At 38.3% G+C, this 27,642-nt stretch overlaps 1 protein-coding gene across 2 annotated transcripts in view; it reads right to left on the bottom strand.

Annotated features, from left to right (window-relative positions):
- Window positions 1-27,221, bottom strand: part of OSBPL2 (oxysterol binding protein-like 2) — a 33,940-nt gene extending 6,719 nt beyond the window's left edge. Inside the window, exons 1-9 of one of the 2 annotated variants that reach the window (XM_010075673.1) lie at window positions 27,125-27,221; window positions 15,220-15,382; window positions 9,041-9,188; window positions 8,712-8,787; window positions 6,931-7,065; window positions 5,752-5,849; window positions 4,861-5,034; window positions 1,860-1,967; window positions 458-547 (exon numbers count right to left, since the gene is read on the bottom strand). In XM_010075673.1, the coding sequence (XP_010073975.1) occupies window positions 458-547; window positions 1,860-1,967; window positions 4,861-5,034; window positions 5,752-5,849; window positions 6,931-7,065; window positions 8,712-8,787; window positions 9,041-9,188; window positions 15,220-15,256 (866 nt within the window). In that variant the 5' untranslated portion in view covers window positions 15,257-15,382; window positions 27,125-27,221. Of the gene's footprint in view, window positions 1-457; window positions 548-1,859; window positions 1,968-4,860; window positions 5,035-5,751; window positions 5,850-6,930; window positions 7,066-8,711; window positions 8,788-9,040; window positions 9,189-15,219; window positions 15,383-27,124 lie in introns of those variants that run through there. The other variant, XM_010075674.1, reaches the window with a different exon arrangement.
- Between the last annotated feature and the right edge of the window lie 421 nt (window positions 27,222-27,642).

Raw genomic sequence — 27,642 nt, 5'->3', positions numbered from 1 at the left:
GGCATTCAGCCCTGCCGAACACATCCTCATGACTTAGTCGCATGCTTTTGCCACTGTTAAAATGAGTCTGGGTGCAATAAAGCCAAGAGTTTCCAATATAGAGACTCAAGAGTCACAAAACAGGTTGGGTTTGATTAAATATTTCTAAAAAACATATTCTCATTATTTTAAACTGAAGACTGGAATTGTGACGGCACAGCAGTGAAATCAGTTGCAACTACTCTGCATTTTCTCTGGATACTTTTATTTCAAAAGACTGGTCCAGAAAGTATTTCTACTAACACTTAAAATGATCATCCTAGGACCAAGGGGTTTCATACTGATGCAGAGAACAGAAATGGGTTACAATCTGCATTGCTAGTAACTTTGCAGTCACATCAGTTATGGTCACTACACCAGCACTAAAGAAATGCCACAGCGCTCAGAAATGGAGAGGCCAAGAGACTTTATCACTTACTTTTTGTCCTGAATGTATCCCTCTACTCTGTGAAGCTCTTTCCCAAACAGTCCACACGGTTTAAAATTAAGGACACATTTATCTCCAGTACTGTAGAGGAAATAAATACACACTTAAAGAAGCAAGCCCCTAAATACATTAGTTTACTTTTTTACCTTAATTAGCTTTTTTCATATAGTTACAGTCAGCTGGGGGGTAGTTATTTACATCATTATTTCTCTTTAACTATGGTTTATTAATTGTCCAGGGCATTAAAAAATGCACAACAATTTCAAAATTCCACAAAAAGGACAAAAAAAAAAGAAGAAATCAATGTGCATATGAAGACATCAGCCTGTGAAAGCCAACTGAAAACATGACCATACTTCCGAGTTTCACGTGTATCTAAAAATTATCAAAAGTACTAGGAATAAGAGAGAATGCAGTCCTGCATACTACTTAACCCCCACTATTAACACACCGCATTTCAGATTAAGATCTATTTATGGCTAATAGTACCTTTTACAAATTACCTACACAGGAAAATCTAGTTAAGTGCATTCAAAAGTTACTTCTAAACAGCATATCAAAAATTCGGAACTAAACATTTTACAAACATAAACCAGCATTATTTTTCAGCACCCTCCTTGCATTGAGATGTACACATATATAAACAGTGTCTCTCGGTGAGGTATCAGGCCAAGTTTTTATGCACAAAGCATACAGAGACCATCCCAGGTCTTTTGTGCAAATATAGAAGACAGGATTGTAGATTTGATGCTACGAGAAGTATCAAAGCAGCAGCTCTGCTGGATTAAACCTCTCATTTACTGACACAAAAACACGTGCAGAAATAATACAGTTTTCACAAAATTATCTCCCTCATCATTACAAGAGGTATTTTATTTAAGGTAAAAAGCTTTTATATAGGCACTTGGCAGAGCCATTGACATACTCTAATTTCACATTATCCTACTCTGCAGTTATTTTTCTGTGCTGTACCCTTAATTTAAGACATTCTCTATTATCAAAAAAGTGCCAAATCAGAATCAATATAATGGAGGTCCACTGCAAGGCTCCGACAATTATTCCATTTAATGGTTCTGGAGTTTAAATTTAATTTCTGTTCTCTGTCAATAGGGCTGAATTTGAATGGGTAACTCACAAATGTAAAATATTTGTATCCTATAAGCCACCTAGCCTTGTCCTTTTTTATTAATATTAATATGATACTAAGACCAGTCCAACAAAAATTTTGCATTTGTCAGAAGGAGGGGGGAAAAAAAAAGAGACTCTGAACCTACAAAACAAAGCTTCCTGTGTATATGACAAAAATCAGAACTATCTGCTTTGTAACAAGAGAACAAAAGTGACCATGCACCAGTCCCCACAAGCCAACCCTCAGTTTCATGATTAGCATTACCTGTGATTTACAATTTCTACCGTTCCATATTGTTCTAACCACAGTTTACCAATAATTACATTATGTACACAACAGGTTGGATTTGTCCATGTGTAAGCTTCATTATGTCTGTAAAGAAAAAAGAGAAATAAATCTTTTTCTTGAGTTTGGGATGGAATGTAAGCCTGGTTTCAATTCTGTTCACAGCAGGGCAAAATATTTAGCACTCCTATGAACAGCCAGCAGTTAACTTCAAAACAGAAAAGAAACAGACTTTTCTTTATAAGCCAACAACATGTTGAATCTAAACATTAGTGTGAGTTAATAAAGGAATATCCCCTTTATTTTTGTTCCCTCTCACAGAGATGAAATAGTAAGTTCTACAGTTGCTGTGCTTTTGATTACAAGTTCCAGCCCAACATAAACAGCAGTCCAGGCATTCATCTTCTTCATTTGCACTTTTAAAGCTGTATGTAATAAAACATAATGCTCACAGGAGAACCTGCGACTGACAAAGCAACGCCTAATAGTGTCTTCTAGTCAATACTGGAGCAGCACTGCAAACTTCTTCCTAAAGCTCCAACCTCTATCACAATCTAGAGAGCACCTTTTTGTGATAAAAAAGCACTGGACATAAATATTTGAGTCTGCTAGCAGAGAGGTTAGTCACTCCCAGTTCTGACAAAGGTTTGATAAAAGGACACTCCTCCTCGAGGGTTGGTCAGACTAACCCACTGAAACAGTTTTTCATTTTACAAACACTGAGTGGTAAAGGCTTTTGAACCTGAAGAGCATGACACGACCCAGCAAACTGTGTAAGTGGTTTCCACAAATAAACCACAGATTTCCACATCAGTATATGAGGCCTGCTGAAGGAAATTTTGTGTGTGGTTTGAGGGGTTTTTTTGTTGGTTGTTTAACACCAGCAGGACACGAAAGCACTATATTCAAGCTTCATAAACATGACAATTAAAAATCCAATTTATTACTCAATTCCATCCTTTTCCTAAAGATTTCCTGAAAAGAAGGAAAAGTCCTAGAATTAAAGAATTTTCCACTTGGTTTAATTTTGGTTTTAATGTTTTTTGAAAAGCTTTACAAAGACGAGTTAACAGATTCTAAATCCTTAAAAGACATTGCTCTAAAAGCAATCAAAATGTTAAACAACAGGATTCCTATTATCACTGGCTCAGCAGGGTCAAAGCCATGTATTCTCACTTATCTTTCCATGCTGGTAAAAGAAATGCTGAAGTTACTTGGTTGGCAATCAATCCATCCTAGGAAAGCTTGCTAACTCTATTTTAATACAAAAAATACAGAAACAAGCAGGGTCCTCCTTGTAACAAATGCCTTGTACTTCTACTTCCAGTAAGTATGGAGAAAACACTCCTATTTAATGTTTCCAGCTGGTCTGTCATTTTCCAGTACAGAGAAAAAACAGATCATTGAAGTCCGACTATTTTCTACAGCAAATTGTCTTCAAGCATACTTTAGAACAATGACTACTCTTCAAGTGGGGAAAAAATCCCAGAACCCCCAAAACTCATCCCACCAGCCTTAGCACACATTTTTATTCATGAACTACTTGACACCAAAAGTTATACAGCATAAAACAAAACACAAGACATGGTCAGTGATGATAAATTGAAACACTTGCTTGTGCTGGAGAAGTGAGGAAGAAGTGTGTTTCCTAATGCAGGTTTTGAAAAGATAGTCATGGCTAACATAAGTGCAGTACTTAATCCTGACTTGCAATTTAGCTTCCTAACCAGTTACTCCTTCGCTCAGGCCCTGAGCAGTTCTCAGGCTACTCAAACCAACGGAACGGTATGAATCACAACACTGAGAGGCTCAACATTTGATTTCAACTTCTGCTGCTAACTTGAAGTAATTATTTGAAATAAATGCTTTAATCATTTCTATTCTAGTTTAAATCTGTGCCCTGTAACTTGATTAGGCAGAGCACAAACTGTAATAGCCTTCTAAATACAGGCTCTCTCTCGAGCAACAAACTGTTTGTGCCACGTCTGCATTCTGAGCTAACATTCCTAGTTCCTTCTACATCCAGAAGAAATTTCTTCTATTTCCATCACCATTTGTATTAAAGACCAGTTCATACTTCTATAAACTTTGGAAGATTAGATGCCAGCAGCTCGACAAGTAAACTGTACTTTCAAAAGAAACTACAGGAAGAGTGAATGCTTGATACGGCAGGCAAGTGGACTCTTCATGGAAACCAACTGTCTGGAAGTTTCATAAGCAGATATTTCAAAACAACCTCAAAGTTAGGCCTAAGGAAAGCTTTTCTGAAAGCACCTTTAAGTGTTCAATTGCAGAATGCTTTTTCTGCGACTATTACCTGGTGCATCCTTGTGTCCTACTTGGGAAAGCTCAAGAGCCTTTGTGCCATCAGGGCACAAACCAGCTCACGGAAAGTCACGTAATTTATGAGACATACGCAATTAGAAACAAGCTAAGGAGTAATCTGGAGAGACATTCTTGATTTTAATAAGAAGGTGATCATACACAGGAAGCGTTAAATAGGTGACAAGGCAATCCTGACAAGTTTCTCACCTTCCCTTAACACATTTAACAGCTATTCTGAAGACAAACTTCTTTCCACGCAAACATATGGACACAAACAATCAAACCAACATCATTATTTAAAAGTGAGATGAGCTTGAATAGCCTGGTAATAGAATTTTATCTCCCTATTTAAAAATTTTACATGCCTCACAGAACTAGCTTTCAGCAGCATTCAATTTTTTAAGAAATGCTAATTTTCATAGCAGAAAAACTGGGTCAGATTGCTACAGCTATACAAGCATGGAATAACCTAAAAAAGAGTCCTGAAATTAAGCAGTGAAAATTAACTTGTAAATAAACTCTCACAATCTCTACAGCAAGAGGTTTTTTGATAATCACCTATGAAGAGCCAATAGGATGATTATCACATATCTTTTTGATTCAAGTAAATGTTAAGGAGATCAACATTAAAAAGGTATTTACTTCTCATACTCACTTCAGAAGCTCCAAAGTAATTGTTCCCCGAGGCTCTGCTTTTCCCCAGAATTTTAGTTTGGGATAGATTGATCCATGAAAAATAAAGTCCTTATTGAGGCCTTCAGAATAAAATGCACTAATAGGTGGGTGGTGGCTGACTTGCTCCGATATAAACCTAAATCCTAAATCCTCCCTAGCAACAACAAAAAAAAAGAGCATTAAACAGTAATATTTTTTACAAGAGAAAAGAGTTGCTTGATACTTTAAAAAAGTTTGAAGGATCTTTAGATTAAACTGAAGTTTCATAAGATCTTTAGATTAAACTGACTTTTCCTTTTCTAGTCCCACAACACATTTACAATTAATGAAATGAAATTGTACTCCAAACACCTCTTCATACTCAAAATCAACCCACATTCAAACCCCTAAATTACTTTCTACCCAGAAAGGCATTTGAAGACATTTCACTGAAATAACTCCTGAAAATACTGAAACTCTTCGGGCAGCAGGAGGTCTGACTGAAAATTCTTTTCTCTACTGCAGACATACTACTCATTTATTTAAGCAAGCTGGAAGTCCTTCAAAATAACTCCTCTGACATATCAGCAAAACACTATTTAAATTAATTAATAGTCCTTGGTCAGGAATGTCTTTGGTGGAAGAACATAGACCATTTTTTCTCTGAATAATTCAAAGAATACTCTGCCTAAACCTAGAAGCATTAGCTTTTACAACAACTTCTCAAAAATTTTGAGATAGTTTATGTAAAAGAATTTTAGCTATCCTCAGAAATACATTTTAGTAATTTTTTAAAAATTTAATTTCACTGAATAAACAACCAAACTAGTATGAGAGTCTGCTAACTCAAGAACACAAACAGCCCCAGCTCCCCATTGAAAGTAATTATTACCTGGTTAATTCATAGGTTTCTCCTAACAGCGGGTTAAATGGTTTGCCAGTTCTCTCCCACTGAGAAGCTACAGCAGAAACTGCAAAAGCAGCTACAGCCTATAAGCAAATCAAGAACACATTGTTATGAGAATAGTACATTGAAACTCTAAGTTTAATACATTATATTTGTTGCACATCACAGTATTTCATTATTCTTCCAAAAAGAAACTGCTATGTAATGCCTAAGGCCAAAACATTTGTAAGTCATAGGATAAATGATATAGAAGTGTGGAAATAGTAGCAGTTAGTAAGAATCTAATTTCTAAAAGGAATTCTTTTCTCTAGTAAATTCTGGCAGGTCATGCTCTGCTCCATGCTTCTCCACCTACCTCTAAGAGGAGAGCCTGTTAAATCGAATTTTCCCCTATTTTGACTGCCCCCCACACTCAGCTCATTGGGAACAGTGTCTTGCTTTTCCTAGCGTCAGACAAGCATCATTTCTAACACAGGTGAGACTTTTTTTATCATACCAGCAGGTACAAATGACACTAGAAGCTCCTCCAGGCTGATAAGTAGGGGTACGTACTACACAAACACAGAATACAAGATAGACATTCCAGTTTCCCTTAAGTAAAAGCGGAGTTATGAGCAATACCAGTATAACCTAATGTACACAGGCCTGGGTTCACCATATTCAGTTCCTTTTTGTGAGACCAGTCAGGTACCATATTCTACTCCCAACAACCACCAGTTTTGGAGAAGAGAAGAGTGGTAAACCTTATCTCTGTCATGACAACTTTTCATCCAGTAACTTAAAAATCATGGAGACACTCAACAAATCAATTTAGGGTGACTTAAAGCCAAGATCTCATCTTCCCAACACATAAAACCACAAGAAGAGTCACAGTTAAACCAGTCCGGAAAAGGGTTGAGGTCCTTGGGCATCACCAGTTGTGGGACTCTCCTGCACTAGACTTTTGGCTCAAACTCTGTGCACAGCAGCAAGTCTGAAAGTGTCACAAATATCTGATACAGGCACTATGAAACAAGAAACTTGTCTAGACAGACAAATATGGGCATTCTTATGATAGCCCCAGAGAAAAAAAATACATTTAAGTGAGAAATTGTCTTAAAATTAAAAATTTTGTGAGAGAAAAACTTCTTCTGAACTAACCAGAAGGTGGTAGCTGTTACTGACCTGCATTCTTTCCAGGGGGTCTGCATGACTACAAGCCTTATTAATGAGGTATATGTGTTCCATATATTCTGTTATCCGTTGAAGGAAACTCAATGGCTCGTTGAAGACAATAGGCATCGTAATCTTAGACAGCTCCTAGATAACAGAAAGATACATTAACTTCTTAGACACAACACTAAGTTAACAACTGACAACAACAAGAATTTTGAAAATAAGTTGTGGGTTAGTTCATTTGTAGCATTATTCAAAAGACATTTTGGCAAGCCTAAAGTAGACCTCCAAGTGCTACAGCTGAAAGGAGTGAGAAGCACTGCAGAACCCTACTAGCAATCTGAAAGAATAAACAACTTCAAAAACTGATCCAGCTAACCTAGTAAAATCAGGAAAAATGCTACCTTCTATTCTGTGGTCTACATAAAACAGAAGAGGTTAAAATTTCCATAGATAGCAGCAATAATGTGCGAACCAGCTCATTACTGATATTTAAGTACCACGCACTCCTTTGAAATCCTCACATACCTATCTGCATAATATCTATTTTACTAAAGTAACCACAAATTATTTTTTAAAAGGAATAGTTACACAAAGAATAGGATTTGGATTGCTCTAACAAATTTTAGTGGCTTTATTTAAGCAACCTGTTATTTGCATCAGCATGTTTCTCATTTCACCTGTGGATACAAGACAGACCTGAAGTTCACACAGAGATTTCCAATTCCCCAGGTTTTCTACTATATCCAAGCAAATTTGGCTATTTAATTAAAAAGTTGCATTCATGACTGAGCACTAAAGCATCATTTAAGTGCTTAAACTTAGTGGAAAGGAGAAAGCCACCAGTTAACTTAATGCAACATTTTCCTCACATTGTCACAGGCAGTAAGGAAAACAAAAAGTTACACCTAACGACTTAAATTGATTTGGTCCCAGCAAAGCATTCTAGTAGACAGGTCACCCATCCAACAAAAGGAGGTTTGACAGTACAGCTGTATCTCTTAGATGACAGAAGTTAAACTAGCAGAACAGCTCCTAGACTAGATAGGAACTTAATTGCTGCCACAGATGCTTTTTAGAAACGTTAAGCAGTGCCTCCCAGTGTAGAACATAATTTTCATTCCTAATAAGAATGAAGTAATCAGACATGTAACTGAATTCTTAAAGGATAAAAAGAAAATAGCAGTGATAGCAAATAACAATGCAAGCATCAGGGTCCTTTAACAACACAGACCAATGTAAAGGTCTGTGTTTCTGAGTCCAAGAATAAATCTTATGACACAATTACATCACACCATTAATAGCCCAAGCCTGCGCTGGACTCTCTAAGAAACCCTAATGGATCCCAAACTTTTCTATCCCTTCAATCAGATGAAAGCTATTTTTTTGGGTACAAATTGATTAAATTTGGAAGGGAAAAAAACCAACACAAACACACCAAAATAAAGCCCTAAATCACATTTTGCTAAGTAAAGAATAAGAAAAGCAGAGAAGAGAGTACTGTGTTAATCAAGCCATATTTGACTATATTTTCAGTGGCTTTAGTCTAGTTCTTATAGGACAGCATTAGAAATGCCACTCCACATGCTCCTAAACAGCTAAAGCAGGTAAGGCAGTAGTACCATTAGGAAATTTATGTTGAGATTTAGAGAATTGCAGATAAAGGTGATGTTCCCTACAGAAAAAAGTGCAAATACCAGGTATTATTCTGTGTCTTAAGGTGTAAGTAATAAAATTAATCGGTTGAAGTCAAGAGACCCAACCAGCATGTTTCAACCAAGCAAACTTACCAGTCCAATGCATTTTTTTAATATGCTCCACACACTAAAATCACTTCTAGAAAACATTGGGGCAGGTAATGATGTCCTGTAATTGGAAAAAAAACCAACTTCATTATTAGCCCCTTAAACAACAAACCAAACCATTTTCATTTGTAGGTATTGAAGTCATTTATAAAGGAAGCAAAGCATTAACCTAGAGCTGACATGGGAAGCAGACAAGTGAAATGTCTTTTCAGTTCCAGAGAAATAACCTCTTCCCATGACAACAGTAAAGCCCCAGAAGAGGATGAGCCAGCACGTACTCACTTCTCATTTATTATGTAGTACTATGTGTTTACCTGTGTCTCTTAATTCCATTTTCTTGAATCTCTGTCTCTCCATTATGCTTTCCAGTCCTATTGCTTTGGTGTGGATCTAGATCCAGCATTTCTGCAACTTTATGATTTGCTTCTGAAAAGTCTCCTGAAGAATTGTCAGAATCAAAGCCTGTATAAAAACCACAAGGCAACAGTTTTCTTAGGAACTTTATTATACCACAGAGTGCCACTCACATTTTGTAACTCTCACAGCTTAAGTACACTTATACCAGATTATTTTATTTCAAAGAATATCAGAGTGAAAACCCTTTATCAAGTGACCTAATTTCCAAGAGTATTTAGAGTCAAGTAGTGCATTAAAATCAAGCATTCTCAACTAATTTTTCACACTGCTGAATATAAAACCAATGTAGAATCTTACAAGTTCTTCAGAAGCTCCTAATCAGATTAGTTGTATTGTCTCTTTCTCAGAGCTGCAGTGTGATTACAGTAATTTTGTTCAATTATGCAGTTTTCCTCAAACACTTTAAAAATTTAACCTAGCTTACTTATACTGCTAAGAGACATGGAACAAAAAAAGAAAAAATGGCCATTTCACAATCCAGCAGCAAACAACCAGACTACCAGAGCAACGGAGAGGTAGAATATCTAACTTTGTTGCCATCCATGTGTGCAACCCATATGACACTTCCTCAATGGTTACAGCAAGCACCCGTGGACACCACGATGAATCATTCCTTGAGCTCTACAAGCAACCCAAAGCATGACCTCCAGTAACTGGCTCCATTTCGTATGGCTCAACTCCATCCACTTGGGTAGGTAGCTACAGGAAACACCGCTGTAACTAAACACCAGCACCCCCAATACCAACAGACTTTGAATAGTTTAACCATAAAAAAAGTTAAACCAACAGGAATCTACAGGAACACAAGCTTCTGTAATCAAGCAGCCTTAAGTACAAGTTGGACTAAACCAACAATTCAAGCTTTTAGTGTAAGGATTTTAATTTTTTAAGTCACATTACTTCCCACACACACTTAGAATAACAATTTATTTTCACATACGCCTTTAAATAAGAAAACTTTAAAAAACATTTTATGCATGAACACACACACACGGTCACTATCAACACCAAGAGGCCTCCTGTCAATGCTGCTACACACACTGACTGCAGAAACAAGCGTTAACAAGGATCAGCTGCAGCATCAACACAGACCACCCTAAAACAACACCTTAATACACTCCCCCTTCACAAGTGTCACAGTGACACAACAGAAAGCACTGCTGATCATTCACTGTAATAGAGGAACATTTTAGTTTAAAATTATGCAAAGATCATTCAGTCCTTTCTGAGTGCCACAAGGGTCAATTCTTCAGCAAGAACTACAAGATGACTTTAGTTTCCAGCTTCCAATTTGAGAGTCAGAATCCAAAAGCAACATGAAAACGTGTATTTGCTGGCATACAATTCTTGCCACAGTTTTAAGGCATACACTAACATAATTTTTATATTCCTTTCATTCCAGCTATCACAACTTGGGCAACCACTTGTCTACGTGCTGACAGTTACCATCACACTCAGCTACAGCCTGTCCCAAAGTCCAGCTGTGGGTACAGAAAGATTCCAAAATATTACAAAGCATGTAAACACTCTAATGGAGTAAAGAAATCAGTTTTAACAAAGATTATTTCAATTTTAATTAGAGTAAGATGTTGTGATCTTCTACCATTAACTTTTTAAAAATAGAGAGTATCTATCATTACGTAAACTTTTTGTTAACATCTCCAGTAGGGTGCTTTTGCTTTATCAGAGCAATTCATGCAAGGCACACATTCAGAACCAAAAAGCTGCATTTTTTCCAGGGATCAAGACCATGGCAGTAACATTCAAAACTGCACAAGGAAGTACCACCAATAGGATCCCTTTTGGTAAACAGCAGGTGTAGAGGATGATGTCATGTATTAAACTGCCTCCTACATTCTGATGTCACAAGCATGTAATTATACAGCAATAACCACACGTGAGCAGTCTTAGTACTTAATAGGAAAGTATGAGAGTCTCATATATATATATTCAGGTCATTAAAATGAAGACTGCCCTGAAACACCTGTCTTAAAGGAACACATGCCTATCTTCAGTCAACCCACAAAAAAATATTCCTAATTTTAAAATGGCATTTCTAACCACATATTAGCTTTTTTTGGAACCTGTTACAGTACAAGGAGATGGAAGAGGCAAGTACTGTAGGGCATAACAAAATAACTTATTAGTTTCACTGATGAAGTTGGAAAAAACAGATGAGCTTTCTGGTACATGTGCCCTCACCCAGAAAGCTGATCAAGCACACACAACACAAGGAACAGCATCACATTTAATGGGCACTTTAATGAGATAAACTCACCTAAATGCAAAAGTAAAGCTTCATAACAGGAATAGTCAACTGGCTTATAGGGGAATAGTTATGAAAAATGTTACTAGAATTACAGTCTTTACATAGTACCTGAAATCCTGAAAATCCTATCAAATGTTCATAGTTTTTATCCACACTAATCTTTGTTTCTCCAGGATTCAGAATTGCTTTGCCCTGTTCCTGTACAGCACAAAGGGAATTTAGATTTGGGTATATTTATTATTTATGGACAACAAAGTCAGTGGTAAAAACAAGCGTCTTTCACACCAGCAACAAAACCTAAATCCCTGCTCCAGAAAAACAAGATATATCAGAAACGTAGAGTCTGCTTTATCAGAGTGCATCTCCAAGTAATTACTTTAAAAAACAAAACAAAAACCAAGAAGAAACCTACCAGGGTAAACAGGTAGATAAACACTAGACTTTCAATGACACTTTCAACCTTAAGTATCAGCTGGCTTGTCTATTAGAAGCCCACTGAGAAAGTTTTAAAAGCTGTTTCTCAGTGAAGTTCTAAATATTATAGTACCGTGAAGAACTATTCAGCAAATGTTCTTCAAGAGGAAGTAATGACCTGGAATAACTGAAATGACTTCTTGTAGTTTTTCTAAGTTACAAAAAGAGTCTTTCTCCAGCTGCCATAAAGCCCTGAACTTGCAAAACTGATTAGGTAAGTAAAACTTAGAGGACAGTTTTTATACTGAAGAGCTACTGGGAGTGAGGATAAAAATGGGGATTTAAAAAGGGGAAAGGGGACCACACACAGAAATAAAACGTCAAAAATTAGCTTAATCTAAAAATCCCAACTTCGGTGTGGTAAGGGTGAAACAAAAGCTTTTTAAAAGTCTTAAATTTTCAAAGTCAAATACTTAAGTTGGGTGCCAACATCAATCTATTTCAAGAGCTTAAAGAAAAATGACTTGCCAGTAACTCTAGTTTTCTTAGCCTTCTTCTTCTTCCACATTCTGCAAATGAAAAGTCCACTCAGACTATGCTATAGATCCACCTACGAGGGAGCAGAGACGCACACTGTTCGAGTCATATGCGAAGACACAAGACTGCCCCTCTCATATAGTCAGCAACTTCCTTAAATACTAATTAAGCTTTGTCATTCGAGACAGAAAGGGAATTAAAATAGCACAGTGCTGAGAACCTTCAGACCTAAAAGGGCATAAGGAATAGGGATAAACATGCTGGAAGCGTAGAGAGCAAGTGAAGTGAGAGGTCATTTTTTTCTTTGTCAGAAACTACCATTCTCCACTTTTCAAAACAAGTTCACCTTCACAACACGCAAGCGTATCGCGCTGTCCAACAGGAGGCAGGCTGGCCTTTCACAAGATCTGCCATATTTAAACATTACAGCAGAATCCACGGATTCAGTGTGATCCAGACATTATGAAAATATATCCATTTGGCAGCAGATACCTCCCTTCCTCCTTCCCAAGTGAAAGCAATGGTTTACAGTGAACAGCCACGCAATAGGAAACTGAAGGGCAACACCATCACAAATACACCAGGTTGGGTTAACCTCATGGGTACACAACAGATTCCCATGGAACTCCAGGTTAATATTTTAAAAAGCAAAACTGAACTATTCAAGTTTGTAAAAAACATATTACCCTGGTAACTAGCCAAGCATTTTCCTGTTCTGTGGCAATCCATTCACAAAACACTTCGGCAAATAAGATATTTGACAGAATAAATGAAGAGTACAGTTCTGACAGAGCAGAACCTGATGGCGTAGTCTTTAACTAGTCCACGATGAGATTAATAAACCCAAGGTTACAGAGGCTAGAGGGAAGTGATCAAAGCTATATGCTCCCTGTCTCACATAAAATTTCAGAGAATCTGAAATTCATCAAAGGATTGACCACTTTACCTGATCCAGTCTCAAAGACCACCTCCTGTATTTGAGAAAAAGCAGATGCTGTGCTGTCAAGAATCAACCGAGACCACAGGTAACATTCCCAAGAGATTCCCAAGGGGAGTACTCATTCATGAAGTAAGGACGTCAAGTGTCCAACTAATCAGCCATGCTAATAACCTCTGAACGCAAAGAAACTTCTCTCCATGGAAACTCTTTAGCAGTCACTCACTCGATTCATCACCGACGTAACACAGTCCATCCTGCACATTTACCACTGGAATCATCATCCACTCAGGGTCAAACCATCTGCCAGGAGGATGATTCCCAACCACACAGCACGTAATTCCATCACATGAGCATGTCCTTTGGATGTGATGGGGATGGGGACATGATGAAACTTCTCAGCCAAAGAGAAGAAATCCACCACAACAAAAACCAGGGGTCTCCTTAGGATAGATTAACGTTCTAGAAGTGGATGTCATCAGTTAATAACTACACAAAAGTTGTGTCTTCCTCAAGGAGTGAACTCATTGCATCTTAAAGGAGGCAGCATACTACTGGGCTGCTGCTAAGACTGCTGCAGAAATCTAAAGTGTAACTTTCCATGGTGTTCAAGTGCTCTACTAAGTCTGGTTTGCTACTTATAGGACACAAACCACAGCATCTGATTACTAAAATCAGTGAACTTGTGAGAACACATTGCAGCTCCCTCTGGAGAAACCAGGGCCACGGACTCTGAGAGAACAATAGGAGACAAAAAAAAAAAACAGTTCATTTATGGTCACGGTCCTGAGCTCTTGGAATTGAAAGATTACTGAAGACATACAGGAACAATCCACTGTGTTTTCAAGATTTTATGGTACAATGATTTGATTTTACAGATTATTTTGGAGTACTAGCCCCTATCACTCCTAGCTAGCACGAATGCAATCCAAATTTCCTTCTGCTCTCCATGATATAACTGTGACAAGTCCTGTACAGCCTGCTGTCAGTCACATTGCTTCACCCAGCCCCCCCTGTTTATTCCTCATATGAATTTCCAACCAACCATGTCTAAGTCTACCACCTTACCCACTTGTATCTACCAGGCTACTTCCATTCCTTCACCTTTCACGCTTCCCATTATTCTCTCTTCACTCCTGTGGTTCTGCATTAAGCACTCTACACTCACCACTGCCAGCACTTCTCATTTCACCTCTATTACAGGATTTCCAAGGAGACATTTAAGTGGAAGACTTTAAAATTGTTGGAGATCTTTGAAAGGATTTCTTTCTTTTATTAAAATACTTTAAGCATTTTATCTCACCACTAAACCCATGTAAGGGTCTTATAAATAACCATTCACCCTTATTAGTTCAAAGAAAAGTACTATTTGATACACTACTCAAGTGTGAAGTGATTCATGTTTGCTTTTCTAGAAACAACACTAGATTGCAAAGACTTTTGGCTCCCTACCTTGAAAGCGTACTTTTACAGTAATTTGTTTCTGACTAGAAAAACATTTTCTACTTCAATTCTTCAGGATAAGTTTTCCATTAAAATAAAGACAAGAATAAAATAACAATAAAAATAACCCACGGAAGATATTTTGCCTTTCAAAGAGTCTAAAAAGCATTACTTCTCAAGCTGCTACTAGATTACCTGCATTTTACAGAAAATGAAAGCAAGACTTGGCCACTAAAGGGCTGTTACAGTGATAAAATGATAGCCAGTATTAAGCTTTAATAAAAATCCCTCATTTCCAAGTCTGAACTTGAATTCTAATTCTCCCTTTCTTTTTTTCAGGAGGTAGCACTGCAAGTTTTACCAATAGTGTTTTACTTTTTATTTATTAACAGCAACATATTATTAGGCATTCACCACACAAACAATGCAGTTTATAGCTTTTTTTTTTTTCCCTTGGCACTGTGCCCATCACTCACCCGTAACGGCATCATAAAACTCTTCTTCACTATTCATCCTTCAGTGTGGAATCTCTGTACAGCCAATCCAGCTTCCTCTAATGCATCATTGAACTTGATTTAGAGATTAAATGTGTGTGCTGTTGAAGTCTTCTTTTGCAAACACGCAGCTGCTTTTGATGATCTATTTGACAAGACAGGGAAACAGAATTAGCAACTTCCACATTTCACATGTGCACAAACATCCACACTTGACAAATGCTAACTTTCCTATTTCTTCCCATGGTAAAAGATGGATTTTTGCATTCATAAGTAAACAGCCCTCTTTGATACCAAAGTCATTCTGAAGACAAATACCACCTACCACAAGAACAGCAGATGTACTACGCCACACTTCCCTCTATATAAACAGATCACATACATTGCTGTAAAAATATATCTATTTACTGCAAGTTAAATTTCAGACAAGTAGAGCTAGAAGGAGCAGAGAACTGAAGGAAGAAAAAGACAGCTGTCAAAACAAAAATTCTATTCAGCAAGAGGATAAGCCTTACAGCATCCTTAACCAAGAAAGCTGGAAACACGAAAGAGAACCTTGTATCTCAAAAATCTCACTGTTGCATAAAAACGTTGGGCCTCACTGTACATCATGCAATCAGTACCTAGTGAAGAAGTTTTGTCAGGCTACTGCTCTGAACTCTTGAAGAGACAGCTGGGGATTTTTCCCTCTAGAGGGAGAGTGTAAAGAACCAACAAACTACTTCTCAGTAAAACCAAGCACAAGGCAAATAACTTACAGATTTATGAAGCATTCTAGCTCTAGTTTATGGATAGGCTAAATTAGATTTTTTTCCAGATGGTTGGCAATGGTGTAACGTAAACATTTTTACTTCACCCAATTTTAGTCTAAGAGAATAACGACAAAAATTTATTTTCCACTCTTACAAATGTTCACCAGGTACTGAGGACGAGCCAAGTACACAATGATAAATGACAGCGTGGCAATGCTATCGATATCTCCTCCAAAACAACCTCAATCTGTCAGTCTCAATTTTTTATGATCCTTGAAGATCCCACTGCTTTTGTGACAGTGGTTTTTCCAGAGTAATTATAACTTGCACAGTTCCTTTCCAATTAAGAGAAACAAAGCCAGAAGCATACTCTACTCCTAGCAGAAGAGTTTGCCATGTTTGAAGCCAATTCCTTCTTCCTCTCTGCAAGAAATAAAACCGCACAATTCCTCCTGTGTGTCAAGTCTTTTTACCGCACTGTCCAGAACAAAAGCTACTTGAATGTCTCACACCCACACAGTCCTTCCAATTCTCCATTCAGGAGGAGGAGCTAAAATTGCCTATTTTGGAACTCATCTAAGTTGATGAACATAGTGTTCACCTTGAAGTGTCATGTCTGTCAATGCCAGGTATTTCAGTTTGTCACTTTTCCCTTAGGAACTCCCTATTTCCTTCCCACAACAGGATTTTATATCAATCTCTGCATCATGGTGAGTATCTAACCTTCCACGTAATCTTCAGCAATTTCTTATTTACAAGTCGTCATCTCCACAAGGACAAAACTTCATCCAGCTGCTTCTCTTGACTGTTGCGACAGTGCTGTTGCAACTGCTCTCAGCTGGATGATTGTTTCCTTCCGTTTTTCCTGTGCTGTTCTCCAGAGAGAGACCTTTAAACCTTCTTCAACTTTCTTGCTCATCAGCAACAACTTTCTGACTTAGCTTTGTCAAAGTGCTGCATTCTCCTAGGCAAGGATGCAACCTGGCGTCTTTAACCCTCCAAGGTACTGTATCTTTGAAGAAGCAAGATTTATGGTTTCAACTGTCCACAAGTATTGCATCCTTCCAGCAAAACAGCAGCCAGTATTTCCAAAAGGAAACTTGTATATACACAAGATACAGCCCTCTCATGACGAGCGCTACAATTCCCTTGTTTTCTCCATATTTCCTCGCATCTTTCCTTTTTATGTTTAGTCCCTTCTATTTAAGCTCTTGCAGCAGGACTATCCTATTGCATACAGCTCACATGGTGGGGCTCTGTTCTGAAATAGTCTTACACCTATTTGCAACGTGTAAAAGGAAAAAAAAGAGCTAGTTCAAAACCCACCCCGCTCACTTCAAATACAAAGACCCAAATGCAGCCACATTACATATCAGCTTGCAAGCCCCAGAGATGCTCCATAACAGCAAATCCAGTATGCTCTAGTCCTGTATAGAAGGCACTAAGAAACAAAAATTATTACTCAAATAATTATCAGTTATCAGTAATAGCCTTAGTGTAAATAAGGTCATACAGATGAACGCCAGTTTCTCCTCTCCCCCTCCTGCACAATGATAACTGTAATACAAAAGGACTTGTGAAGTAGGACTACATCACACAGCACGTAGTTTCAATACAAAGACAATGAAGTTTTCCTATAAACACACTCACTAAATACAAACGAAGTAACTAGAATCAGACTTGAATTAACTGAGAGCAAGAGTTACGCTGTGTTCTCCGGATACGCACCTCTCACCACACGTAAACTCACTGTTATCTGAAAATGAAAGTTCAATCGTATGTCTCTGAGTTATATACGAGCTTTGTAACTACACCAAAAAACCCAAAATATTCATGGAAGTCACTTTAAATGATAGTCACAAATTCTCCTACGGTGCTAGGAGCATTTCTAAAGGGATAAATTAATATATCTTGCATCAGAGTTATACTAGTAATAACTTAATCACTTCTTTTACATTGTTATTTTATTTAGCAGCGATTAATGTGAATTTGCATGTAGCTGAACACACAATGTTAACAGCATTTAGCTTTTATGAGCCAAAAAGCTAGGATTAAGTCCTTTTCTCTTACTAAAAGCAACAGCAAAAAGTTACTTTCAACGAGGTTGAAATGCCAGAAGACAGAAACATCCTGTTTGCTTCATATTCAGTATTTGTAATCTTTATTTCCTCCTCCATGGCCATGACGTACCCAAAAGAATTCACTTACACACGAGCACCTGTAGTTAACAGCTTTTATCAGAATTGCCAGTGAAAGAAGGGTGCAATGCTCCTGTGTCAGACAGGCCTTCGGGAGCTTGCCATCCTGAAAAATCTTTCATAAAGCCTAAACCTCATACCATGGTCACATCTTTTAGCCCTACAGTGTAGAAGAAACAGATAAAAACATCCAAGAGAAGTATAATACCCATAACAACAGTACAATTTCATAATTGGTTGGTAAATCTGTACTGCGGGTTGTATTATCTTATATTTTGCCCTGAGAAATTCTCTGTACCGGGTTGTCCAGAATATTCACAACACAATTTTAGTCTTTGAAATTATATTCAAAGTGAGTGCCAAAGCAATTAACAGAAGACAATGAAGCTTAACATAATTTACTGAAGCAAGCCTTGAACAAGTTATTGGGGCAGACCCTAGCTTTTTCTAGTCATTTTGTTTATTTGCATGCCAATGCCTGCAATATACAAAACTAGAGTAAAGCTAAGCATACCATGCAAAGTCAAAAACTTATAAGAGCTTCTGGTATATTCCAAAGGACTACTATTTTGGTTCCTCTGAAATAAGCTTTGTACCTCGGTGATGTTGTAAAGCCATCCACAAACAGGTTAAACAAGATATCATGCTGTCCCATAACACGATTTAGAAATGCAGATACCAATGCTGAAATAAAAATGCCATGTTTGTCCCAAGCAAGGAACCCCAAAACCTGAACACATAAGGGACGGAAATATAACTAACTACTAGTCACATGGGCACAAAGTCTGGTTTGTATCTTTGTTATTAAAAGGTCTCATCATTGCTGCACAACTAGTCCAAAGCAGGTTACTCATTAAAACTCCTTTACATTCTCACAATTTATCAGAAAAGGTTCACAGATTGCTGTATGACTGATGACCATGGACAGTCCTGTCTCTAAAGGACATGAGGATGTATTGCAAAGGCGAAGGACAAAACAAAGCATGCAGTTGGAATAAATACTGCAGAAACACAAAAAAATACCTGCGCCACGTTCATAGCATACCTTGGAAGAGGTTCGACAGAGAGGAGTGAATTACTAAGATTGACATACATCTTTCCAGAAGTGCATCTGTCACAGACAGCGACAACAAACAGAAAGGACTGTTCCTAAAACATCCACGGCATCCCAATGGTCACAACATGTACTAGGACAGATCCCGAGGCTCACCCTCAGGAGAAAACAGGCTTCTCTCTGTGATCTTTACAGCCTTGATGCAGAGAGTGTAACTATTCATACCACCTACACAACAGTGACAGCTAAGGCCCCATGACGAAGGAAGAACAAAGTCGTTCTGTACCTGTCAGCGGGTTATGAATAATGTCAGCATTCTGTCAAGCATGCACTGCGCTGAACTCTGACAGTGACTCCTACCAGGTGATCTGGCTTCCGATAACACACTTTGTTTTCAAAACCTTAACTCTGTGCAAATCGGAGGGTCCTGTACAAGCTCACAGCCCTCAGCAGCAGGAGGTACGGGGAACACTTTTCCAGAGGTACAGTACCAATAAGATAAATCCTAGACTTTGCACAGTTCCCACGTATTTCAAACCATTTACTCCCACTTGAATTTATTTTTCAAACCAGGTCGACAAAAGTGCAAGACTTCACAAATCACTTTACATAGTATCTCAGTTGCTCAACGCATTCTGTGACTGAGGTGTGAGCATCGCTATGAGAAGAGATGCACCTTCATAGCTGCTCTGAAACCCCAGGCGTGGAGATCCGCCGCCTGCTGAGCAGCTGAAAGCTGCTCTCTGGCTCCTGCACTCTCCACACCTGTGCCAAAGGAGGCTACAGAGATGACCTCTAATGGTTGTCTGTAATGTCATTTCATTTACTTCCAGTCTATCAAGTACTACAAGTTGAAATTTCCTGTGCCATTTATCTGGATACGCTAGTAATCTCTCATTTCTCACCACGTATGCTTTCTTCTTCTTAAATTTCATTCCTCAACAGAAAAAAATAATAAAAAAACCCCAGCTGATGTCTGTATCACTAAGATCCTGGATCCTCAGAACTAATTAAAGAAATCCCAAACACTTGCACCTGTTCAAAACAACCTGTAAGAGTCTAAACATGCAATTACTATGACTTAGTTAATTCAACATAACTAGTTACTCCATACTAACTTGTTCTTCTATGTTAATCCTCAACAAAGGCCCAGCTGGTTAACCAAGAGTTACTCCTCCTTAAAGAAACATTTACATTTCTATAGAAAGGGAAGCATTTACCACTGGAGCAGCTAATTTGACTGGAATGTGGTTCAGCAAGATCAGTTCTGAGGTCTGGCTGGCTGAGTACAGCTGCAGTGTTTTATTTCTGAAGTTGATATTTCACATCATGCAGCAATTCTGGAAAGTCACTGCTCCCGTGACACCATGCTGCTACCTTTCCAAATCCTGGGGTTTCGCTCTTAAAGCATATATTCTAGCTCTGTGAGACATATAAAACACAAGGGGATGTTCATTATACAGACATTGAATCTACTTGTGAGATCAAGAAGCACTTAAGTAAAACCAAGTATGGAAACAGCAAGCAGGCATGAAAATAAACACATTCACCAGCATGAGCAAGCAGGGAGTTAGAAGTTCAGTACACTGGAACTCGAATGCCACCAAAGAATTAATGAACAAGCACATTCATCAGCTTTTTCACAAGGCTTTGTTGGATGTGCACTTCCACAGCAAATAAACTTAATTTGTTTTGAAATTAACTTGAAAGGAGAAGACTTACAAGCAAGGAAAAAAAAAAAAAAGAAAGAAAAAGAAAAAAGAAAGTTACTTGAGGCCTTCCTCACAGAAAAAAAAAAAAAAAAAAAGAGAAAACTTTCTGTCAAATCTCACATGAAAAGACACTCAGTTTTCAGGTTTTCACTTTTCTTTAATGGGTCAAAAGAGCACAAGCACAATTTAATAGAAATAGTATTGACAGAATTTAAAATTAGCTCGATACAAAGGAAAATTCATTCCCTGTCCTGTTTTAAACCACCTAACAGCATATGTTAATAAAGAGCAACATTTTCTTTAGTTTGACATCCTAGGTTCAGGATGCACCTTCTTTCCAGAAAGAGACTCCAAAAGAGCTGGCAGAAGATCAAATATACACACCCTTCATATTAACACTAAAAAAAATAAATGAAAAAAAAAAAGAAAGAAAAAAAAGAACAAGAAAACCCAACAGTCCTGCAGCATGACTGGTGGAATAAGAGCCAACCCCATCTTCTCTTGAATTGCCAGCTAAAATAAAACATAGACGTAGTACTTCAAGGGACAGAAATAAATAGCTTGAACTAGAAGATAAATATTCATGTGTTTTTGCTTCATACATATCTTCTGAAAACATCAGAATGCAGTGTTTCATCTCTGAATGAAAGCTTCAGCAAGGATGAATCTTAATTGACTCATGAAATTAGGTTACCAACAACACTGGATCCAAAACATCTATAAAAATTAGCCAAGAAGTCAATTTAATTGGCAATTTAGATACCTGCTGTAATTATTATGCACTTAAGATCTCTTCAACCAGAGAACAGCTACACAGATGGCAGAATACAGAAGAGGATTTTATTTACCAAGTCAGATTTGTTTCTTACTCCAGAGTCTGAATACAATAGCATCTTCCACCAAGATGTCTTGGCAAGATGAAACTCACTCTGCTTCCACGGGAAGAGAAGGGTGACTTCCTTCTCAAGTCTGTTAAACAAAGTGCAGAGAATCAGCTGAAGACCTGGCCCGCTGTCACTTTCCCATTTCTTTGAAGACTGCAGCTATCCCTATTACAGGCCTTCATGTCCCTGAGAGTTATTTAATGCCCTGGGGACAGCTGAGGACCTGTACTGGGTTAATGGAGTTAATTTCCTTCCTAGCAGCCCCTATGGTGCTGTGCTTTGGATTTGTGACCAAAACAATGTTGATAGCCCATCCATGTTTTATTGCTGAATCACAGAATGGGCTGGGACCTTGAAGACCATCCAGTGCCACCCCCTGCCATGGGCAGGGACACCTCCCACCAGCCCAGGTTGCCCAAAGCCTCATCCAGCCTGGCCTTGAACCCCTCCAGGGATGGGGCATCCACAGCTTCTCTGGGCAACCCCCACAGAGGAAAAAAATTCTTCCACATATCTCATCTAAATCTACCCTCTTTCAGCATAAGATATTTCTCGGTTTTTTTTTTCGATTCTCTCCCACAGCCCACAGAGGGGGGAGCTTTGTGGGGTTCAGCTGCCTCCCAGGGTCAACCCACTACAGAGTGAATGCAGCAAAGCATCCTAAGCTGACAGTTTAGCTGAACTTATTTTTAAAACACTTGAAACAATGGTGGCAGCAAACTGAACATCTGACAATTTAGCTTTGAACACATGAGCCAAAGAAATTTACGGCAGAGAGAATCACGTTCTGTTCTCTCAGGATTTTTGGTGATACTTCACAAGAATTAGAGCCAACTGAAACGCTAGAAGTCTGGTTTGCAACTGAGTTCAGGCTACAAAATTCGTTTCTGCATCAGAACAAACCACAATGATTGTCCCACACACTAAGCATTGCCCCAAGCACAAAGCTACAGCACTGTTGTCGGAAGTGTTATTTATTGAACATAAAATTTGTAAAGATGAAACTGCAAATGTGAAAATACCCTCACAGTGCAGTGAGGAACTGAACCTATCCTCAGCTTCACTTCAGCCAAAAATTCTGTTCCACAGCCAAGCAGAGTGGCTCGCAGAACTTCTACCGAACGTAGCAAATAAAGAAACCAACAACAAGACTGCGGAAACTTAATTCCAGCAGGTACGTTCTGATGCAAAACACTTCACTGAAATTCCCACAGAATTCTGTAAATGTTCTCCTTTTTCTAACACTACATCAATATTTGAGACATCTTTCTACCTCAGAGCATCTGGTACAACATTCTTTGGATTTTGTAGCCTTCCCTTGGAAAATATTTCATTGCCCACAGTTGTAAAGAAAGCAAAATTCTGTTTTATATGCCTTCTCTACCCATGACGCATAATGCTCGGTTTGATCATGACTGATAAACCAGCTCATTTCTAGCCACGCTGTTAAAAAAAATTAGTAATTCAATACTGCTTTGTAAAACTGATTAATTCTTAGTAGTTTCCTGAGGATTTGTTTTATCTTATTGGTAAGAGACAAGGTGGGAAGCAATCAATAACTCCAAGCAGAGTGGCTTTGGACACAAGTGTCAGTACATATATAATTAATCATCCATGAACACGTCTCTTTGAACCAAAACTTACTTTGAAGGTAAAATTAAGTATGCTTGACTATTTCTCATCGTAATGTAACCACCCCTACAAACTGATCACTGAAGTTTAAGAATGCAAAGACAATTACAGCACACAACATCACTGGAGAAAACCCCTAGAAGAGTAAAATTAGTTACAGGTTTCGTTTACAGATCTTCCTACTCCAAGGCACTTTTTAAGCTTTGTCTCTGTGGACCCATTCTCTCCGGGTAGGTGGAGTTCTACACTTCTTCTGTAAAAGATATCTTACAAATCATTTTAATGGAGACTCCACCTAGCTATCTGCTCAGCAACATTATCCCACTCAGGTAGTAAAACGGTTGCACAACACCTAGAACTACGTTTAAGACAAAATAAGGCCATGTAAATAAAGTTATTTGCATCTCTAAATATAAATAGCATTTTTGTTTCACTATTAAAGAACTGTTCAACAGTTTCACTGACACTGTGCAAAGCCTAGAAAGAACACATGCTCAGGGGAGAAGTTCTGTTCTTCTAACAAAGTCCTCATTTCATCCAGTAAACAAACATGCTGCTAAACAGACCATTATACACAGGCTGGTGAGCTAATTCCTCCCTAGCCTTAATGCACACAAGTCTTATAATTGAGGGTTATTAAAAGGATTCTCGCTCTCACTTGATCGCACTGACATGTTGTAGGGAATGGTCTACATCAGCCTCTGCCACCTCAACGGCTGGAGCTGGCTGGGTCTGAAGTGAGCGATGTGAACCACAGACACCTCAGAATTCACATGTTTACCATCTTCAAACCTTCCATACCATCACTACTTCTGAACTATCACTAGAACCAAAACACAGTAAGCTATATTAACAGAATCTTTTGGGAGCCCTAAAAAAACCTGACTCAGAAGAGTAAAAATACAATGAAGTTATCCATTCATGGAAATACATTTCTTGACAAATATTATAAGCATGCAAACTTCTTTGTAACACCCCAGAGGTTCACAGCATCCCAACAGCCACAACCATTATCTCATCTAAAACTCTGAGCAGCAGAGCAAAGGAATTGATATGCCACAGATCAAGGTGTCCATTCATGTGTCCAACAGAGCAATATATGGATTAAGTTTTGGTCTATAAAACCAAGAGAGCCAAGATTAAAAGGTCCAGATGTATTTCTGCAGCTGCAGGCACAATTCACCTTTTGTGCATGCTCCCGCCAGATTTATAAACAATCACAGGAAGACAATGCTATCCAGCCTCCTGCATTTTCTGAATGGACGGCTGCTATAATTTACTAAAAATCTGTCTCATTAAATTATGTGCATAACAAAATATAGTGAAATAATCTAAAGGATCTGTCTAGACTAGCAAATGAATTTGCAATTGTAACTGTATTAAAAAAAAAAAAATCACTTTTAAGCAAGCTCAGTCTATTCTTGTAACTTATTGATCCTGAAAATAAAAACATTATCTTTGTGCACTGAATCAACAGTAAATTTTTGAAAAGTATAACTGAAAGTAATGGTAAGCCACATTTGACACATTCTAATTGCTTACTGCTCTCGTACAACCTGCTGTTACAAGCCTTTAAGAATACAAAGTAAATAATTGCATCATCATCCATTCTTCTGCATAGTAATGAAGAATTTGAGGATTGAGATAACGTATTCTTTAATTCCAAGTTCTATAATCATCTATTCCGTAAAATAACAAAAACCACAAAAGAATCGGTATAATGCATAACCTATATTTTTTTGCAACACGAAACATACCCAAGACCCTTATCTTCCAAAGCATCAGATACAGGGTGACCAACTTTTGCATTGCTCTCACTTTCCAATTTATGCCGCTAAGTGAAGATGCCCCTCTGATCAGTTACATATTCAAACCCAGCAAAAACATTCAAGATAATGAGCACTCTGTATTTAACACATAGTCTTTGCATGCCTGATTTTGTGCATTTCTTCCAAAAGATGTTAAAGAGAATCAAACATTTTGGTTATTTCACAGAGAGACTAAACACTAAGCCTTTCAAAACATCCCATTAGTGTTAAATGCAGCCATGTCTTATCAGGTGTCTTCATGACTCAGGGGACAAAACTGAGTGAAGGACTAGAAAAAACCCCAACTAATAAACAGAAGTTCTTGTTATCAAGTAGCATGATGGTATGTTGGATTGTTCAAGGACAAGATACTTCAAATACCAAACCTAATGAATCATCTGCTTAAAAATTCAGTGTACATGCATGTAAATCCTGCTTTCAAACAACAACAACAAAAAAAATCATCTGACTGGCACTACAAACAGTGATTTAAAAATACAGCCTCATCAAAGCAAAAAAGCCTGACTGGTGTGTTTTCCAGCCAACACTAAAATAACAGAAAGCTAAGCTCTCCACCTTTGTTCTCAGTCAGCATGAATTCATACAGTAGAATTCACAAGAAGAAAGACTGAAGGAAATACCAGTTTCAATCATAAGACCTGTCGGAATAAGCAAGTACGTATCATAGAAAGAAGGTAACAGTATTAAAATTCATTTAAAGAAACCATCCAACAGTGAAAATTACCTTCCGTGATCAGTTACCAAATCAAGAACCAAATCATTTGCATACGTGTCAGCAAGCAAACAGCGATGTGCACCACACTGTTTTCAGTATTGCATCACCTGAAACTTTTAACCTGTCTAGTCTTCAGCTACTAGCAGGCATAAAGTTTGTTGTCTAATCATCATTTTCTATCTTGAACGTTTGTCTTCTGTTTATAAGGTTATATTGGCAGGGCTGAAGAGCTAGTTTTGGAGAAAAATGCTGTATTTTTTCCTGGACAGCAGATGTCTCAGTGTTTCCTTTCAAGCACTCCCTGAAGTTACAGGTTCATTAAGAGGTGCTGTTGGTTCAGAAAAGCAACATTAAGAATCAGTCCTGATTTTATCCTAGATTGCCCTCAACTTTCTGTCATGTGGTCAAACATTTGTACGACTTGACCACTATTTTAAGAAAACCCGTGTTTACAGTAACCAAAAACCCAGGGGAGTAGTAAGGGGAAAACTACTGCTCGGAATTCTTGCTTCCATGCTAGTTTAGCCAGTTCTCCTACTTCCATCCCACAGTGCAGCACTTTCTATTTGGAAGCTACCCAAGTCACTGCTTCCAGAAATTGCCCTGAGGTTTTAGACGTCCCAGAGCATACTGGTATAAAGTTTGTTAAGATGATACATACGGGGCTGCCCCCAGATGTCAGCATGAACGTGGAGGTACTGAACTTTGGAAGGTTAAGTTGGAATGAAACAAATTTATTTTTTCATGCATACATGAGCTTTAAAAAAGGAAATGCTATGAGAAGAGTGGCACACTAATGCTAATCTACACTGCAGAAATTCCTTTTTGAAATTTTAAAATAAAGGCTATGTATTTTAATTCAGAAAGCTCACAATAAATGAAAGCAATATCTGCTTGCATTCAACGTGCTTTGGCAGATACTTGTGAGGGGAAACACAAGGCTATGGCAGACATAAAAAACAGAAGGTGATTTCAAATCCAAATCTGAAATTCTGGCCTGCAAGTGCTGCAGAGTAACAAAACGCTTCCAAAAGGAGTCCTGAACCCAAACATACAGATAGTACAAACACGATTAATATCCAAATTAAATAAATGGCAACAGAATTTATACCTTTGTTACCATGCAGAAGTTCTGGTGGCATGTTATTTTTAAAAAAGCCTTTTATCCTGCTATTTTTCTCATCTTGCTTGTCTACCTTTCAGGAGCTCTGTAAGAGAAATATTGAGTAGGTAACTGAAGAACTAAAAGAAAAAAAAAAAAAAAAGAGCCAAACTCAAATAAGTCCTAACTGCTCCCTGTGCTTCAGCAGTGGCCTGAAAGTCCCCTTGAGGCTCCCGCACGGTGCTGAAGCCGAGCTCAACACGTTCATCTCGGGAACTGGGTGCCGTAGACTCCTTTGCTAAACTACCCAGCTGCAAAAGCAACCAGGAAAAGAAAAGAAAATCCGAAAAATCCGAACACTGGGACTGTCAGAGCTCCACCGCCCGGCACCCCGCGCCCTGCACAGCAACGTCCTTCACCCCGTCCCCAGAGGAGAGCCCCAGGGCTGAGGACACGGCTCTGCCCCCAGCCCGGGCACCCCAGCGCTGCCGCCCCGCTGACCCTGGACGGGGAACACCGCTGCAGCC

This window comes from Pterocles gutturalis, unplaced genomic scaffold (genome assembly GCF_000699245.1).
Source record: "Pterocles gutturalis isolate BGI_N339 unplaced genomic scaffold, ASM69924v1 scaffold42972, whole genome shotgun sequence".
Lineage (NCBI taxonomy): Eukaryota > Metazoa > Chordata > Aves > Pterocliformes > Pteroclidae > Pterocles > Pterocles gutturalis.
Note: the sequence above shows the minus strand (reverse complement) of the source record. Positions and strands in the feature narration are given on the sequence as shown.